This window comes from Larus michahellis, chromosome 9, assembly GCF_964199755.1.
Source record: "Larus michahellis chromosome 9, bLarMic1.1, whole genome shotgun sequence".
NCBI lineage: Eukaryota > Metazoa > Chordata > Aves > Charadriiformes > Laridae > Larus > Larus michahellis.
The window spans coordinates 8,932,010-8,947,696 of NC_133904.1; the positions used below are offsets into that span (position 1 = coordinate 8,932,010).

Consider the following 15,687-nt stretch of genomic DNA (forward strand, 5'->3'; position numbering starts at 1 on the left):
CAGTGCTGCTCTTATTAAAGAGCAGGTGCCAGAGACAAGCATTAGCCATTGCTCAGAAGCAGCCACTTGAGCTCTAGACTGACAGGAGTCTGGTGAGGAAAGCGAGCCTCCCGGCTACCACCGCCCCAGGGAGTTGCACGCTTGGGAGAGGAAAAGATCATAACATGTATTTCCAGAAGAGTTGGAGGAGGATTCAACAAGAGCAAAGAATTCCCTGATGTGAGCTTCACTTCCTAGTATAAGTTTTAATATTTATTTAGTACAGGCCCGGTGAAGAGAACTGGGAAATAAGGCAAAGGCAAATTATCCTCCAGAGCCCAAGTTAACATCTCATACACACAGACCATGCAAAGCAGCAGCTGTGTTCCTCCCTGGAGTCGCATCCCACGTCTTCCCCATCTGCTGGAGCACAGCCTATCGCTTATAAGTCCAGAAGGAATCGATTGACTTTTTTCAGGTATTCTGACTTCAAGTAATCTCCCAGCTCATCCTTTGTGACCCACAGGTAATCTTTCTTCAGCTCTGCCTGGGGCAAATCATCACTTTGGAGGAAGGCTTTGAAGAAGAATACTTTGGCTCCTACATTATCCTCAGTCCTGATGGCCCTGGGGAATTTATACTTGTAAATCCCATATGGCGCATTCCCCAGGATTTTGGCTTGAATGTGATCTCCTGCAAGACCCCAGCAACATGAGAGAAAGAAAACAGAAAACAGACATAAGAATACAGAGCAACAGTAACCGCTCTCCTGTAGTAACAGAAAGACAGCATAAGCCACTCCTGGTTTCTGGTTCAGACCAGGTTCAGACCAGAAGGTTCCTTCTTAGCAGAAATATTGGCAATTGTCAGCATTTTCTCATGAAAAAAACCAACTTGTCCTGGAGTCTAGCAAGTGAGGTAAGAGAGTTTTACCAACCCACACCAAAAAGCAGGGACACGTGGGTTTGCCATCACCCATCTGCCACAAAAGCTGCTACAGGGTGACAAGGGGGAAAGAGAAAGCGTATACCTGGAGCAAGCCTAGACCATTCAGGGGGCATCTGGTGATGCTCCAACATCAAACCGTGAGCGCCAGTTCTGGCACCGTGGCTACTGGCAGCCAGAGATCCCAACTCACAGTCTGACAGCCCAGTCAGCCCCCCACATGCTGCAGTTGCTCTGCAACAGTGCACAGTTACAGAGCTGATTACCCAGGACCATGGCTCTTGCCAGAAAGCCCACCCCATTGAGCTTCACCTCTCTGCCATGAAATGCCTTTACCCAGCAGATGGGAGGTGATTTCCCTACAGCGGATGGCAAATATCCCTCAGACAGGGCACAGGAAGAAAGCCACTGGGATAAAGAGGAGGGAGGGTCAGGCACACAGCAAACTACACACCCAAAAAGGTAGCCATGGCTCGCTCAGCTGTGCTTCGCAGTGTCTCTCCAGGCTGCCATTCCACTTGAGGCAGGAGCCACAGCTCCTGGTTACCGATTTTCTGTTTCACCAGAAGCATCAGGTTTCTGTCCAGCTTCCTGTTCAACGATGTTCGATTGTTGTTTTTATCAGCATCTGCCAAAAACCAACACATGCTGGAAACAAAGTCTCCTGGCAGCACTGCTCTGCTGCCCTTGATTCATCAACGCTCTGCGTCAAACACCCTTCCAGCAGTAATACACAAACACGGATACATGGAACTATTCAAAAATCTACACAGAAATGCTCTCAGTTGCTCTGGAAGCCAGTGCAGGAGTCAGCTGGAATCCACTGCTAGACTGCACTCCAACTGTTTCATTTCCAAAGGGAATTTACAGCAAGCAGCCTGGGTCTCCAGCTTAACAAAAATCAACAAGAACGCTATGCAAGTTCAAGAATCAAATGGGCCAAAGTTTCTTGTCTGGAAGCAACATCCATTTTCACCACTTTGCTCTAATAAGGTTGTGTGAACATGCATTTTGCAGCATGGAAACACTGATTCTCTTATCAGACAGTTAATTCCTCACATGCTAATGTTGATGCCATGAAGTCACAATCCTCTTTAAAACAAAAAAGGCTCAGCAAATGCCTTCTCTCCACCGAGTTACACTCAGCTGTGTAAAAAAAAGACTCAGTAAATGCCTCCCCTCCACTGAACTCCACTCAGCTGTGTTTGGCTGACAATTAGGGTGTTCTCACCCCCCATGAACTTCAGCCTTTACCTGTTATCCGCGGAGCAGGTTTGAATCGCAGTAACTTCTGTTCCCACTTGTCCTCCAGGTCTTGAGCCATGATGACCGTTTTGCCGGGTGCTTCATCATCATCGTACATGCTTTCCTTCCTCCTCCTGAGCTTCTCCTCCTCCTCCAGCTTGCGGATTTCATGATCCGAGTACTGGCTTTTCTCCAGCTCTATCTAGAAGGGCAACACAGAGAACTGTTAAGACGCCAGCACGATGGGCTGGACTTGGCAAGGAAAATTAAGTTATTTCTACCTCAGTAGGATGCAAGACGATGGGAATTTCCCCAAGCATGAGCAGGGCTTCCCTGTTCCATCAGGGACACCAACGGCATTGAGGAAGACCACGGGAGCGCTACCAACACCCATGATACCTGGTGCAAGCAGCAAATCCAAATCGCGCACAGGGCACACTGTATTGCTTCATGGTGGGGAGTAACATCACTCAAGGTCCCCCCAAACTGCCTGTACAGGGACATCAGATCCTCCCAGCCCTCGGCCTGTCGCCCCCTCGGGGCTAGCAGCCGCGGCCAGCTCCGCAGGGTGTCCTCCCCTCCAGGCCTGAGGCCATTTTCCTGTCAGCACCCCCTTCTATACCTGCCCCATGAGGGCCGCCATCTCTTCCTCCTCCTTCTCCAGGGGCTGCGTGATGCGGGGGAGCCTCAGCAGGCACATGGCCCCGAAAAGCCGCCACGGCCGAGGAGCGGCAGCGGTACAAAACCACCGACCCCAAGCCGCCGCCACCAGCTGCCTGGGCGCCGCCATGATGCTGCCTCGCCTCCCGGCATGCACCGCACTCCCGCCGGCCGCCATCTTTCCTCCTCGCTCCCGTCGTGCCTTGCGGCGACCTCTCCGGGCGCACTGCGGGAGCCGCCATGAGCGCGGTCGCCTGGCAACGGCTGCTCGGAGCGGCCTGGGGGTGAGCGGCGGCGGGGACCGGGCCCCGGTGAGGGGTAGGGGGGGATACCGAGCCGATCCCCCTTGCTTTGGGCTGCCTGCTGGGCCGCCTTTCCTCTCCGTGATGGCGAGGCCCGGCCCCCTCCGGGCCTGCGGCTCGGCCCCCCCGCAACCAGAGCCACGGGGCAGGCCCCGGTATCCTCCTCACCGTTTCTTTCCCGCAGGGGCCGTGCTGCCGCCCTGTGCCGTGGCCTACACACCGGCCCCCCGAGGCTGCAGGACTCTGCGGAGGCGGCGGAGAAGCAGAGCGCGACCGACCTGAGGTGAGATACGGCCAGGCCGCGCCGGGAGGGCTCTGCCATTTGCCTCTTGCTGGGAGGCTTTATCGCCTTCGGTGGTGTTTCAGGCGAGGAAGGAAAGGAAGTGACTTGATTCAATCAAAAACGCAGCTTGTGTCTTTCAGAGACTTGGTGCCTTCTTTCTTTCCCAATATGAAATAAAACTTTGCAAAGTTTAAAGAGTAAGAGCTTGATAACTCTCATTTTGCTCCTCAGCCCTTTAATCCTGCAGAGGAACTCCATGAGATGGGATGGAAAGATCTATGAAGAGATCCCAATAGCTCACATCAAAGCTACATACAACAAGTAAGCAAATCAGCTGCTTCATTCCTCCTCTCATGCAAAATGAAAGCTTACAACATACCCAGGCTTTGGCCAGTCATCATCTTGATCAAAAGGCTCAAAGGAAGAAAGCCACAGGAGGGATGTCCATGACTGGGAAGATAATAATACCGAATCCGAACCTCTGCGCTGTTCAGAAAGCATAACTGTGCTTATAGTGTCTTTAACAGCAAGAAGATTGTTATTACATATTTTGACTACATTCTGATGTGAACAATTAGATGCTGACAGCTTTAATGGAGGGTTACTTCCTCAGTTCTAGCACTGTTGCTGTACAGCTGTTGAAAAAATTGTCATATTCTCTATGAGAGATTGTTGTGTTTCATTAGCAATCCCTAGTGTGACATTTCACTGTTTCTTAAAGCTCTTTCAAATTCTAGAAATGTTTTGTGCTTTTTTTTTTTAATGAACAGAAGAGGTAAAATACTCACAGTGAGAGGTGCGTCTGAAAGGGCTAAGTGGTATATGAGAAATACCTAGATAAAGTATACCTTATCCAGAAAGCTTTTGCCACCTTGCTCAGGTTCTCTGAGGTGACCAGAAGGTCACCACTGGGAGGTCTCTGCAGGGGGTTTGTGAAAGTGGGATACCTCGAAAGGGAGTGCTGAGTTAGGGTGGCATGGAGAAGGGAGGCAGGACTTCTGTGGCAAGCTGTGCCAGTAAGGTGAGCAGGAACAAGCTGGAGAACTAGAGCTTTGTTCTAGCTTGCTTCTTTCTTCTGCCCCTCTCTTTCTGTAGCACCCACATCCAAGTGGTCAGCTTTGACAACAGGCCATTTGCCCGTACGTCCTGTGGCACAGAAGGCTTCCAGAATGCCAAGAAAGGAACTGCTATTGCGGCACAGACAGCAGCCATGGCAGCAGCAGTGGTGAGTCCGCACTGATGATTCTTGCACTCCCAGAGGGGAGCACCGACTGCATCTCCCCATTGCCTGGGTACACACCTCACTCGTGGGCAGCAGCAGCCCAGAGCTCTCTTTCTTAGCGCTCGAGCAGCACACTGCTGTTTGCTTACAGTTTCCCTAGCTTCATCGGACACAGTGCACATCTTCGCACAAAGTGTGTTCAAAACAGCAGTTGGAAATGCCGAGAAGGTGAACTTAGCGGTACAGGTTGTGATTGGGAAATGTAACTTGGAGTGTATTCTTTTCTAGCTCCAGTTTGCAGAGCTCCTTTTTTCTAAGTGAACATCTTTCAGCTGTTTTGGAAATACAGCCCCTGAATCAGCAGCAGTTCAATTTTTGCACTGTAGGGGACTGAGAGGTGACTGTAATTACTGCCTGAATGTTTTATATTTGCTCTCAGCCACAGGAGAATTGAGCTGCTGCCAGCAGTTCCAGTCAGAGAAAGTACTGTCCTCGCATGTGTAGTTTCCAGCTGCATACAGTTTACTGCAATTGTTCCTAAAAAAGCACATAGGTGTCCAGGTGGCAGGAGAAGATGAGGCTGGCTGTGTCATGGTCCTCATTACAGCAGAATGAGGCAAGGTTAAACTGAAAATCCGTATCTTAAATTACGCAGAACTTGCTCCAGCCTTTCATGTCAGAGGTGCTTGGTGCCACTGCTGGCCAACAGCTTATTGTGGTTGACTCAGAGGAACATAAGAACATCTTCACTATTAATCTGTGCTCATCAGAGCCTCATAATAGCTGCATAGCTGTGCTTGGACAGCTTTATTCCACTGCTGTTAAAGTTGTGGCACATTAATTGCACCAGAACACAGAAAGCGAGAGGCCCAGCAGAGTTCGATCCACTTGGTGGCAGCACATCTATGCTTTACAGGAGCTGTTTTCCAGTTTCAATTTGCAGGCCCCTAGAATTTTTGCACTGAAGGTGTGGACTCCTGCACAGCAAATACAAAGCTTGCCTGCTTTTCTCATTTACCCTCTAGAAGGAATCCACTGATCACAGGAGAGAAATCACTGCATTAGAGAAGGGAAAACATCTTTGAGTTAGCCCTTGTTAGTCTCTTGCCAGTTCAGTCATGTATCCATGGATATGTAATTTTTTCCCTGGCTTTAGGTCACAGGTATTTTGATGTTCAAGCTTTCTCTGAATGCAGAGTTGACAGCCAAGCACAGAAGTTGTCTTCAAACTGCCATGGCTGTATCCAGGCCTCCTTTTCTCCTAATGTCTTTGTTCAATAATCCCCATATTTGTCTTCTGTGTCCATTACTACCTACTCTTTATTTTTACTTGAAGAATACTATGATAGTGGGTCAAAAGGGAATGAAAGACTCCAGGAGAGCCAGAGCAGCATATCAAAGAGAACACTAACCAGTTGTTCTTTTTGCAGAAAGCACGTGGGAAGGGAGTATTACATGTACGAGTCATGGTGAAAGGACTGGGACCAGGACGCAAAGTAAGTGTCAGAGTTTCTTTTCATTTTTTTCTTTCTCAGGTTTTGTAATTTCAGGCTGGTCTCATGACTACATCTATTAACTTGGTTTTTGTGAAGGTGATTTAAGAATTCATCACTCAAGTGCCTAGTAATAAAACTTTAGAATAATTAAAATTTTAGAGCAATTTCACTTTGGAGGCAGAATAAAAAGCTCTATTTGGGACTTCTTCCAACTAAAGTAGGAAGATTGATGGGAACTCTGATGAAAGGACCGGAGCAGATAGGTTTAAACTGGGTTTTCTCATATGAATTACTTATTTTTATGATAATTACAAAGTAGAACCACTGGAAAAATTTGATTTTTGGACAGGGGACCAAACTTTCTCTGAGCTTTTTCCCTTCTCTGCTGTTCATTGTGTTGATAACAGCATGTCGTCTGCTGTTTTGTTCTTCCAGGCTGCCATCAAGGGTTTGACTATGGGAGGTCTGGAGGTCATCTCCATCACCGACAACACCCCCATTCCACACAACGGCTGCCGCCCACGGAAAGCCAGGCGAATGTGAGAGGAGAATGGAAGACACACTGCATTCAACATCAGTTCATGCAACAGGGACTGGGTTGAGTGTTGCTCCTGTGGCAGATTATGGAAAGACACCCTCCCTGGAAATGCTTTCTGAGGGAAGCTTGAAAAAGAGAACCCATCCTGGGCCTTAAAAGCCCAGGTAGTAGAAGCTGGTAGTAAAAGCAGGAATACGTGTACTCCCTTAGTGGGAAGCCTCTTGTGTACAAAGTTTGCTGATTAAAATGTTGGTCTTTTGACAGCCGTTCCTGCTGTGTTTGCAGAAGTATTTTGGATTATTATTGCCTCTTGACTGCTCTCTTCCTGTTACCACCATATGTGGCTCTAGTCTAGCCCTCCATGCTATTATTGCCCTTGTTAGGCAGAAGGGAATCTTGAGGTCTGTACCGAAACAGATCTCCTTCCAGTCATCTGTAGTAAACAACTGCATGGGGTCACGTCATCTTCCTTCCCTCTTTCTCTCACTGCACACGTTTAGGAACAAGGGATGGGGTAACTCTTCCACTTCCCCCTGGCTTGCAGAGCTCAGCGTGCCGTGCGAGAGGCAGCTCTCCCTCTTCTCACAGTGTGGAGCACTGTAGTCTGGATCCATTATTGGCCAAGATCTGTTGAGATGCTTTGTTTCATTCAAGCTGTAGCTGGCCAGCCAGTGCTACTGGCAAACGGAAAATGCCGGTCCTTCTAAAGGGGCTGGGATCTTGCCAGTTTTGATGCTTGCCGTCTCTTTGGTCCCGCCTTGTGCACCACGAACTGGATTTTCTGAGGTGCTGGGTAAAGCAAGCAGGGGGTTAGTAGGCCTGAGGAACAATGAAATGCTGCCAAGGAGATTTAAAATACTTACGTCCCAAACTGTACCTCTGTATATCCACAGGCGGCATGAGCTTGTCATGGGTCTGTGATGTATTATTGCTGTCCCAGCTCCATCCAGAGAGAATTTCTGCCAAGCAAATATGTCTGAGGCTCTCTGGAGCATTAACCAGGGCAGGCAACAGCAGTAACTGACTACAGGATTGATTTCCCGGATGGCAGAGGCACACCGCCCAGCAAAGGGCAGCTCCTTGAAATCCACACTGCCAGAGAAGCCCTGGCTGTACACAGCATACGCTGGGCAAATATTTCACCTGTAAACAGAGTATTTTGGTGCAGCCAGCAGTTCTATCACCAACCCAGAATCTTCCTTTCTATTATTTCTCTTTCTGTCGTTCCTCCTTAGTTTCTTAAATTGCATAATTAACTATTCCTCTTTAGAGAAAGGGTACCATGGCAACAAGGCAGTGAACCTCCTTCATGGGGCCGAATGGCATATGATAGGTTTTGAAAGAAATCAGTCTGCTGAGAAGAGCCTGTTGAGTTGCATTTGACAGAAGAGAAGAAAACAAGACTCGGATGAATCCTCTACCTTACTCCAACTGTCTGAATTTGAATAGAGGGTAGGTTACCTTAAAGGGAAGTTCCTTGAGCTGTCACAAATTTGACAGCGAGGAAGAGACGTTCTTCCATAGGTGTTTGACACCCTAGAAGAGCTTCCCCCTCGCTCCAGAAATATGGATGAGCTTCTAGTGACTTCATAGCTCTCTTTTTATGGAGAGGATACCAGGGCAGCTCTAAACCGCAAAGATTAACTCCCCCAGTATCCATGCAGCCAGCTGGGGAAGCGTGCGTGAACGCCGATGTGCCTTACAGCCAGGCTGGGCTGGTTTCTGCGCCAAGCACAGTGACCAGCCCTGCAACAGGAGGAGCACCGGTCCGTGCTGGAGGCTTGTCAGCGATGTACTGTCTAACACACGGAGAAAACCAACCACTGCCGCTCTCCGCCACAAGCCGCTCCTCGCCTCCATGCAGCAGAAGTGCCCACGTCAGATAAAGATGACAGAACAAATTGAAAAAAGAAGCTTGGGAAGAGATTTGCAGTCCTTCCGAAATTCAGGGAAGAGTGGGTGGATGACTTGAGAGTCAGAAAGCAACAAGAATAAATCTTTTGTCTCATCCAGACTTAGAATCAAGGCTGTGCCCTTTGTAAAGGCCACCTCTTAACACTCTTGGTTTCTGAGCGTTTGGGAACATTTTATGAAGTCTACCAATACAACACCAAAGCTTATACAGTGGGAAGTTTTATCTGCCCTCCCTAGTTCTGGTACCTATCCCTACTTCTTCCTCCAACTGATATTTATACAGCACACTCTGAGCTGGACCGGAGAGGCTGACGCTATTCTCCATGGTTCAGTGGTTGGATCTGTAGAGTACCACCAATATTTGTCTTCCAAACCCCCAGCTCCTTGTACCCTCCCCTGAGCTCTCCGGCACAGTACTTCAGCCGCACAGCTTTTTGTTGAAGTCGTGTTTTCCACCCACCATCTCTCCTGCCCTGATGGAGCAGCCCCAAAGCCACGTCCTCCTACCTCAATGCTCGGTCTGAGCTCTTTATCCTGCAGCACATCCCGGGCAGCCGGCGGTGAAGTGGGAGAGCGCAGCTGTACAAAGCAACCTCTCCCACCTCGTACAAGGGCTCAGCCGCTCCTTCCTGCACATGCTGTAGGGTGAAAGAAGTCTTAAAACTCTGTTGTTGTTTGTCTTGCAGGGAATTAATAGACACCAATAGCACTTAATGATTTCCTTACCCTTCAGATGAAACTATTAATTAAGGGCCCGGTTTTAGTCAGCCACTGGTGTTTACCAGTTCTAATTGCTTTTCTTGGCGCCTGGGTGGAATACTGTTTTCTGCTGGCTCACATTCCTCCTGAGCAGCAATTACTTCACTTGTCAGTAGCAGGGCCACAGCATTAGCACCCTCATTAAGGTCACATCCTCTCCCTTTGGGCTTCCCCATTGCTTTGGGACATTCTTCTCTCCGCTCCCTCTTAACTTTTAATTCCCTGCTCTCAAAGCAGCCCTTTTCCTGGAAACAAGCTCAGAAGCTGCTACTGACCACAAAGCTTCATCATGGTTCAACCCTGGTCCTTCTGGGGTATTGCCCTCTTGTTTTAAAATACCACCTGGATTTTTCTGCATCACATAGGGGCTGAAACACAAAACAGACCTGCAGATAAAATGCTACCTCAGGTCTGTTTACCCCCTATTGAGTGCCATACCACCCTGGGGAGTCAGTCTAACCCAGTTACCCTTCCCTTGGACAGGGATGGCACCTGGTAGCTTGGAAAAATGGCCCCCAGCCTCCTCCCTAATAGTACGCTATTTTGAAAATAGGAATTATTCCCCAATCCCCAGCAACAAAGACTTTTTACCTAGAGCTGCAGCTTTATCTGCTGAATTGGTGATTTACTATTTCTTATGTGAGCATCCCCGTGACAAGTGTCAGGCAGCCAGTTTCGATCCCTTCATGAGATTCAATTAAACCATTAATTAAGTGATGTCAGTGTCCTTTAACAGCTGACTGTATACACAAGCGAGCAAGGAGAAGGGGACAGACCCTGCAGTGCCAATAAACTGTAGCAGCAGGGGTGGTTTACCGCAGCCCAGCTGCAGCTGTTAGGGACATCTGCGCAGGTTTTGCCGGCTTTCCTTCTGGTGCGGGAATACCTGGCTGGAGATGTGCACAAAGCGGGTCAGTGAGTAGGTGTTTATAACCCTAAATCACCCCTGGGGAGCTTTTGAGAAGTAACGGTTCAAGTCAGGTTATGTTTTTGCACTCAGGCTTGGGCAGATAATCGCGGTGCTGCTTTCATGCCTGGCATCCATCCCTGCCTGGCCCCTCTTCCCCTCCCAGCTGCCCCTCCAACCTCAGCCCATGACCTCTCAAGACCAAAAAGAGATCAAGGACCCTCAGATTGTTTTTGTGCTTTTCCGATGTTCTCCTCTCCCCTCAAGAGGCATTAATGGGTACTCAACGGCAGTGGGAACTGCTCAGAGGTTTTACTAATGAACTGCCTAATAGCATCCAAGTTCCCGTGCTGATGGTGAAGCGGGGCTGCGGGGTCCTCTCGGGGAGATGCAGAAGGGAGCCAAGCCTCAATACTATTCCCTTTTTTTTGAAACCACTCACACCTCCTCTGCTGGGGTCTCCAAGCTCCCCCTGCGCTAGTGCCACTTGGTGGGGTCCTTTCCTTTCCCTGGACTTCACAGCTCTCTTCCCATACCCACATCTACTGAGAGTCGGAGGCTGAGCACAGATCCGGGACCTGCACCCAAACCTCTCGGCAGCTACAGAGCCCTGACAGCCATAACTTGGGGTAGCTGCTCCTGACAGCAGCTTCACGGCTTGTTTTTTCCAGAGAAAGGAGGCAGAAGGGAAAAAGGGTTGGGTGCGAGAGACTCAGTTCTAAGCAAGGATGCGGGCAATGAAAAGGTGGGTCGGGAAAGGGAGAGAACACGGAGGCAAAAATGCAGGAAGTGAAAATACAACATTAAAAAAACCTTTTCCTAAGGCTAAAATCTCCCATCGGGTGGTTCAAGAGCCAGCAGAGATTCGGAGAAGGTTGCAGGGCAGGGCTCTCCCGCAGCAGCTGTGCTTCAGGATCGGGCTAGATGCACTCCCCTTTGCTGTTCTCCCAGTCAGACCTTCACATCAGAAGCACGGGGTGGCTTTGCTCCGGGGCCCTCCCTGCCAGCATGACCAGCTCTCTGGGGCTTTCACTTCACCATTTTAAAGAGGGCACAAAGACCATCCCAAAGCTGTATTTAGAAACTGCTCCAAAGCCTCTCCAATTGGCAATGACAGTCCTCAAAACCTTCCTTCCCCTTCTGAGCTGGCTCCGAAATCCCTCCTCTGTGCTTCACCACTTAACGATTCATTTTGTAAAGCCAAATTCTAAGCCAGAGTGGCCGGGATTGACATCCACATCACTAAAGACTCTAGCTTTTGGCCCCTTCTCCCTCTGCCTGCTCCTCTGGGCAGAAGCAGACCAGGTTTCCCACGGCATGCAGGATTCCAGGTAACAAATAAAACTTGGGGCCCCAGGCAGGAGAAAGACATATTTCATCCCTCAGCAGGTCCCAAGATGAGGTGGAGAAACAACTCTGACCTCTTCATGCACCAGCCTGCAGGTAAACAACTTGCTCTCCTAATTGCCTGCCATGGCTCTCACGCAGCCCCTTGCCAAGACCTAGATGCTGCCTTTCATTTTGCTCCTGCCAAATCCATTGAAGTAAATGATCAATTTCCTGAGCTGCCAGGGTCAAACCGACCAAGGAATGCAAATGACTGTAGATGGGCCAACCCTCTGGGCTTCTCTGTAATGCCAACAGGCGGGAAGCAGCCTGCTCCAGCGCTGGGAGATGCTCTGAAACAATCTGCCCTTGGACATGGTTGTAAAACCATCCCTGTTTACTGAAACCCCTGCAAGAGAAGCAGCGTGGATGGCTGGGAAGATCCCCTTCCTCGTGATCCTGCAGCCAAGAGCAGCAGCGCTCTCACCAAAGGGACAGTGTGAAACTGGGACAAACCCTGCTGGGTCTCAAGCAGCCACACGGCAGGGCTCCTCTCCCCAGCCCTTATTGGAGCCAGCGGGTCAGCACCGACATCTCCTTCAAATCTGAGCCCTCTCCGGGGAAGAAGCTGGTGTGGGCAGAGCCCCTGTCTGGGGGGATAAGGGGGTAGGAGGCAGGAGGAGGAGAGATTAACTCGGACTTTGCTGCCCGAAGCCAGATGGGCTGCACTGCACAATCGCGCTGTCAACACGACATTTGTCTGCCCTATGTTACAGGAGACCTTGTTTGGCTGCCAGCTGCCCCTTCTCCCTTACAAAGCGGGATTTTACTGGCATTAAGGACTCACCGGTCAGGGCTGAACCAGCGACCTAGCTATGCTGCCACAGCTATCAGCACAGCTAATCTGCACCTTACCCAGCCCTCAAAAAATAGGGCAGCAGCAATGAAGACCACCCTTCACGGCTGGAGATGCAACGGGGACGATGCCGGTGTTTCAGGAGGGGTGTCCCACCACGGGGATGGTGGGACACCATCTGCTGCAACATCCCGCAGGATGTGGGTTCAGCCCAGTGGAGCGGGCCAGGGCTCCCCGCCAGCTGCCCCAGGGATGCCGGTGCCCCTCACCTCTCCAAACTCACCATTTGAACCGTCTTCCCGAATCGGTTGCTGGGCGCAGCAAGGCCGTTTCCATGTGAATGGCTGTTTCTCCCCGTTGCCGTGGTGACTGCGCTGGGTGCCAGCAGGCCGGAGGCGGGAGGGCGAGGACCGTATCTCCCCAGCGCTTGCCAAGGGCAGCAGGTACATCTAATCCGGCATCGCTCTATTTTACGCCTTTGAGGAGCACCAAGGAGCTATCAAATGATCAGCTCGGCGGCAGCGAGCAGGCGGTCGGAGGGATGCAGTGCTGCCCACTGCTGTTATTAACACCCTAAAATCATGTCCATCAGCGGCCAGCTAGCTCTGGTGGGGCCTCCCTGCTGTCCATCGAGCTCCCACCCCCGCAAGACCTTCTCGCACAGTCGAGACAGCCGGTCTCACAGCTGTCCTCCAGCAGGGCTCAGGCCTGGGCTTGGATGCCAACACTGCCAGCACATCCCCACCAGCCCCATCCAAGGTAACCAGAAGCATCTACCCAGGTCATCAGGCACTGGGATGGAGACAGGTTGCTGGGCCACCCAACTCTCTTGTACCACTCTGCCTCCCTACCTGGGGTTGTCACAACACGCCTGGATGGTGGAAGGACAGCGGCAGATGAGAGGACAAACCTGTGCAAAAGCAGCTTCCAGAGGGGGATGGCGCACTGCAAAGAGCAGGGGCTCAGGGAGTCCACCGGGCAAAGCCAGGGCTGCTTTGGCCCACGCTCTGCATGTTGCAAAGCTGCTGGTGAGAAAGAAAGAGGAGGACAGCCATGGAGAGTAGAAGTAGCATGTTGCTGGCTTTAAAAAGGCTGAATTCAAACTAGTTCTGTCACCCACAGAAAATAAATTCCTCCAAAGGCTCCAGTTTGTACCTGGACAAAGCCAAATGCAGAAAGTGATGGGGGCTTTGTGTTACCTCCAATTTTCCATTGCCTTGTTGGCAATGGATTTTCTTCCACAGTGGCCAAGTGCTGTGCTGCTTCTCCTCTAGGAAAGCTCCCCTGGGAGACATCTCTCCCTGCGGTCCTCATTCCTCTGGCCTGACAAGGGCCCTGGGCACCCACCAAGCATCTCTCCGCCACGTTCCTCTAAAACCATCCTCAAATTTTCAGGTGCACTTGGCAAAACCGAGGACAGCAATCACCCTGCTAGCAAACTGCAACAGCTAGAAGGTGCCCTAGGAAAAGATTTGACTTCTGGGAGGAAAGAAGAGACACAGTGAAAAATTATCTCTGCACAAATGCAGCAAAGCCTGTAGGCTCACAGAATGTCCTTGACTCCTTGTTAACGAAGCAAGGGCCAACATGCTACGTAGATGCTGCAGCACAGTCCTAAACGGTTGGGACTAGGGGCACTGTGCCCCTTTTCAGTTCTCCTCGCATGCAGGACCACGATAGTCACCCACGAATTACTAGTTTCCAGATTAAAAAAAAAAAAAATGCGGTATTTTCATGGCAAAACATCAGGAAAAGAATGTGCAATTCAGGGTTTTTCCCACATCGGTATTTTTCTGAGAACTCATTTCCTTACGCAGTAAGTACAGCTCTTCCCCGACACAAACAAAGGCAAATCAGACCTCAGCCAGCGACCGGCTCTAGCAGGGGACGCTGCTGCCTGATGAGCAGTCAGCCTGGTGGGCAGGTAGTGCCAGGCTGTTGCTGCTACGATGACCGACTTTGCACAGCTCAGCCCATGTCCCCCGCAGCCCCAGAGCAAGGGAAAAAGAAAAAAAAAAAAAAATAAAAAAAATAAAAGCCCTTTCACCATTCCCTCCTCCTGGCCAGAAAAGCTTGTACAAGCATATAACAAGACAGGGAAGCACAAGGATTCAGGCACATCAGCGGCCAGGGCTCTGAAACTCGGAAAGCAAGGCAAAAGCAAACCCACAAAATCCTGTCCCGTTGTTTGCCCACGGGACCATCTATTTGCTCTGCAGTGTCTGGGTTATCGGCCATCTGATAAAGGTCCACACAAGGACAAAAGCTGTCAGAGGGCCACATGTCCCATTGCCATCCAGCCTTTACCATCTCTCTGCCCAAAGCCCCAAGAGATCCTGCTGAAAAAGCTGGCAGAAAAGCAGCAAAATAGAGGACACAAACAAAAAAGACAAAGAGACTTCATAAAGCATCAGAAATCTGATTCTTCAGGCTGGGTCAAAAAGGACCAAGGGCAGCATAATAGACGCCAGCACCTGAGCAAAAGGAAGGTCCTCTAAGTACGCGAGAACATCAGGGAGTTAAATCAGGGCCAGCCACTCAGTGCTGGAAGGTTAATTGAAAGGAGTCTTTAGTAAGGACACACCATTAATGGATACATAGGTTTGATTCTAACGGGATTTCCGTGGCTTGCTGTCTAATACAGTTTATGTAAGAAATATTGCAAGTGTCCTGCTTTTACAACATTTTTTTTTTGTTTTCAAAAAGCAAAGGCAGCACAAGAAGTAACAAAAGATGGGATTCTGCTGCCAGTCAAACATGGTTTCCAAGTCAAGCATCTCCTTGTCACTCAGTGCCTGTCTGAAAAGCCACAGGCTCAAGAGCTTTCTATGTGCTCATGGTCTCCAAAGAAAAGCATCAGAGAACCGCACACGGGAAAACGGAGGAATGGTTCAAAGGAAAGTGGCTTTCATGCCAAGATGTGGATGCTTAGAGGAGCTAACATAAACAGGGATGCTACTAGGTCGTTACAGAGCAACAGTGGATTACAATGGGATCCCAGGCTTTGGGAAGGTCCTGTCTGCATGTTCTCAGCCACAATGTTCTGCAAAGCTGCATCACAGCTGGGAGCAGCACGTAGCGGAAAATCCAAGTGCTTTAGCCCAACCTAAAAGCAGTGGGGAGGCGATGGCTCTTCTGCCAAGCAAGGTGTGTTGTTTAACTTTCATCTTTCGATCATGGAGCATCATCATAAAACGGCCACAAGGTTAGACAAATGCTAAAGGAAGTGTTTCTGAATACAAGTTGGGCTAGTAA

General features: G+C 50.0%; 2 protein-coding genes across 2 annotated transcripts; one reads left to right on the forward strand and one right to left on the reverse strand.

Moving 5' to 3' along the window:
- Positions 1-220: 220 nt before the first annotated feature.
- On the reverse strand, positions 221-3,024 carry MRPL46 (mitochondrial ribosomal protein L46). The gene is made up of 4 exons (XM_074601097.1): positions 2,792-3,024; positions 2,179-2,371; positions 1,379-1,552; positions 221-672 (listed from the first exon to the last, which is right to left on the reverse strand). The coding sequence occupies exons 1-4, from the start codon at positions 3,005-3,007 to the stop codon at positions 422-424; spliced, it is 834 nt and encodes a 277-aa protein (XP_074457198.1). The 5' UTR covers positions 3,008-3,024; the 3' UTR covers positions 221-421.
- On the forward strand, positions 3,005-6,936 carry MRPS11 (mitochondrial ribosomal protein S11). The gene is made up of 6 exons (XM_074601098.1): positions 3,005-3,113; positions 3,316-3,414; positions 3,646-3,735; positions 4,510-4,639; positions 6,067-6,132; positions 6,568-6,936. Exons 1-6 carry the CDS (start codon positions 3,070-3,072, stop codon positions 6,673-6,675), a joined length of 537 nt encoding a protein of 178 aa, XP_074457199.1. The 5' UTR covers positions 3,005-3,069; the 3' UTR covers positions 6,676-6,936.
- Positions 6,937-15,687: the final 8,751 nt, after the last annotated feature.

What these genes read in the sequence shown, in the direction of transcription:
- MRPL46 (XM_074601097.1), bottom strand. Translation starts at nt 3,007, where the DNA reads ATGGCGGCCGGCGGGAGTGCGGTGCATGCCGGGAGGCGAGGCAGCATC. An exon ending in TGGCGGCCCTCATGGGGCAG is followed by an intron (nt 2,372 to 2,791) that starts GTATAGAAGGGG and finishes TTGCCCTTCTAG; the next exon opens with ATAGAGCTGGAGAAAAGCCA. An exon ending in AGCCATGGCTACCTTTTTGG is followed by an intron (nt 673 to 1,378) that starts GTGTGTAGTTTG and finishes GGGGTCTTGCAG; the next exon opens with GAGATCACATTCAAGCCAAA.
- MRPS11 (XM_074601098.1), top strand. Translation starts at nt 3,070, where the DNA reads ATGAGCGCGGTCGCCTGGCAACGGCTGCTCGGAGCGGCCTGGGG. An exon ending in ATCAAAGCTACATACAACAA is followed by an intron (nt 3,736 to 4,509) that starts GTAAGCAAATCA and finishes CTCTTTCTGTAG; the next exon opens with CACCCACATCCAAGTGGTCA. An exon ending in CAGCCATGGCAGCAGCAGTG is followed by an intron (nt 4,640 to 6,066) that starts GTGAGTCCGCAC and finishes TTCTTTTTGCAG; the next exon opens with AAAGCACGTGGGAAGGGAGT.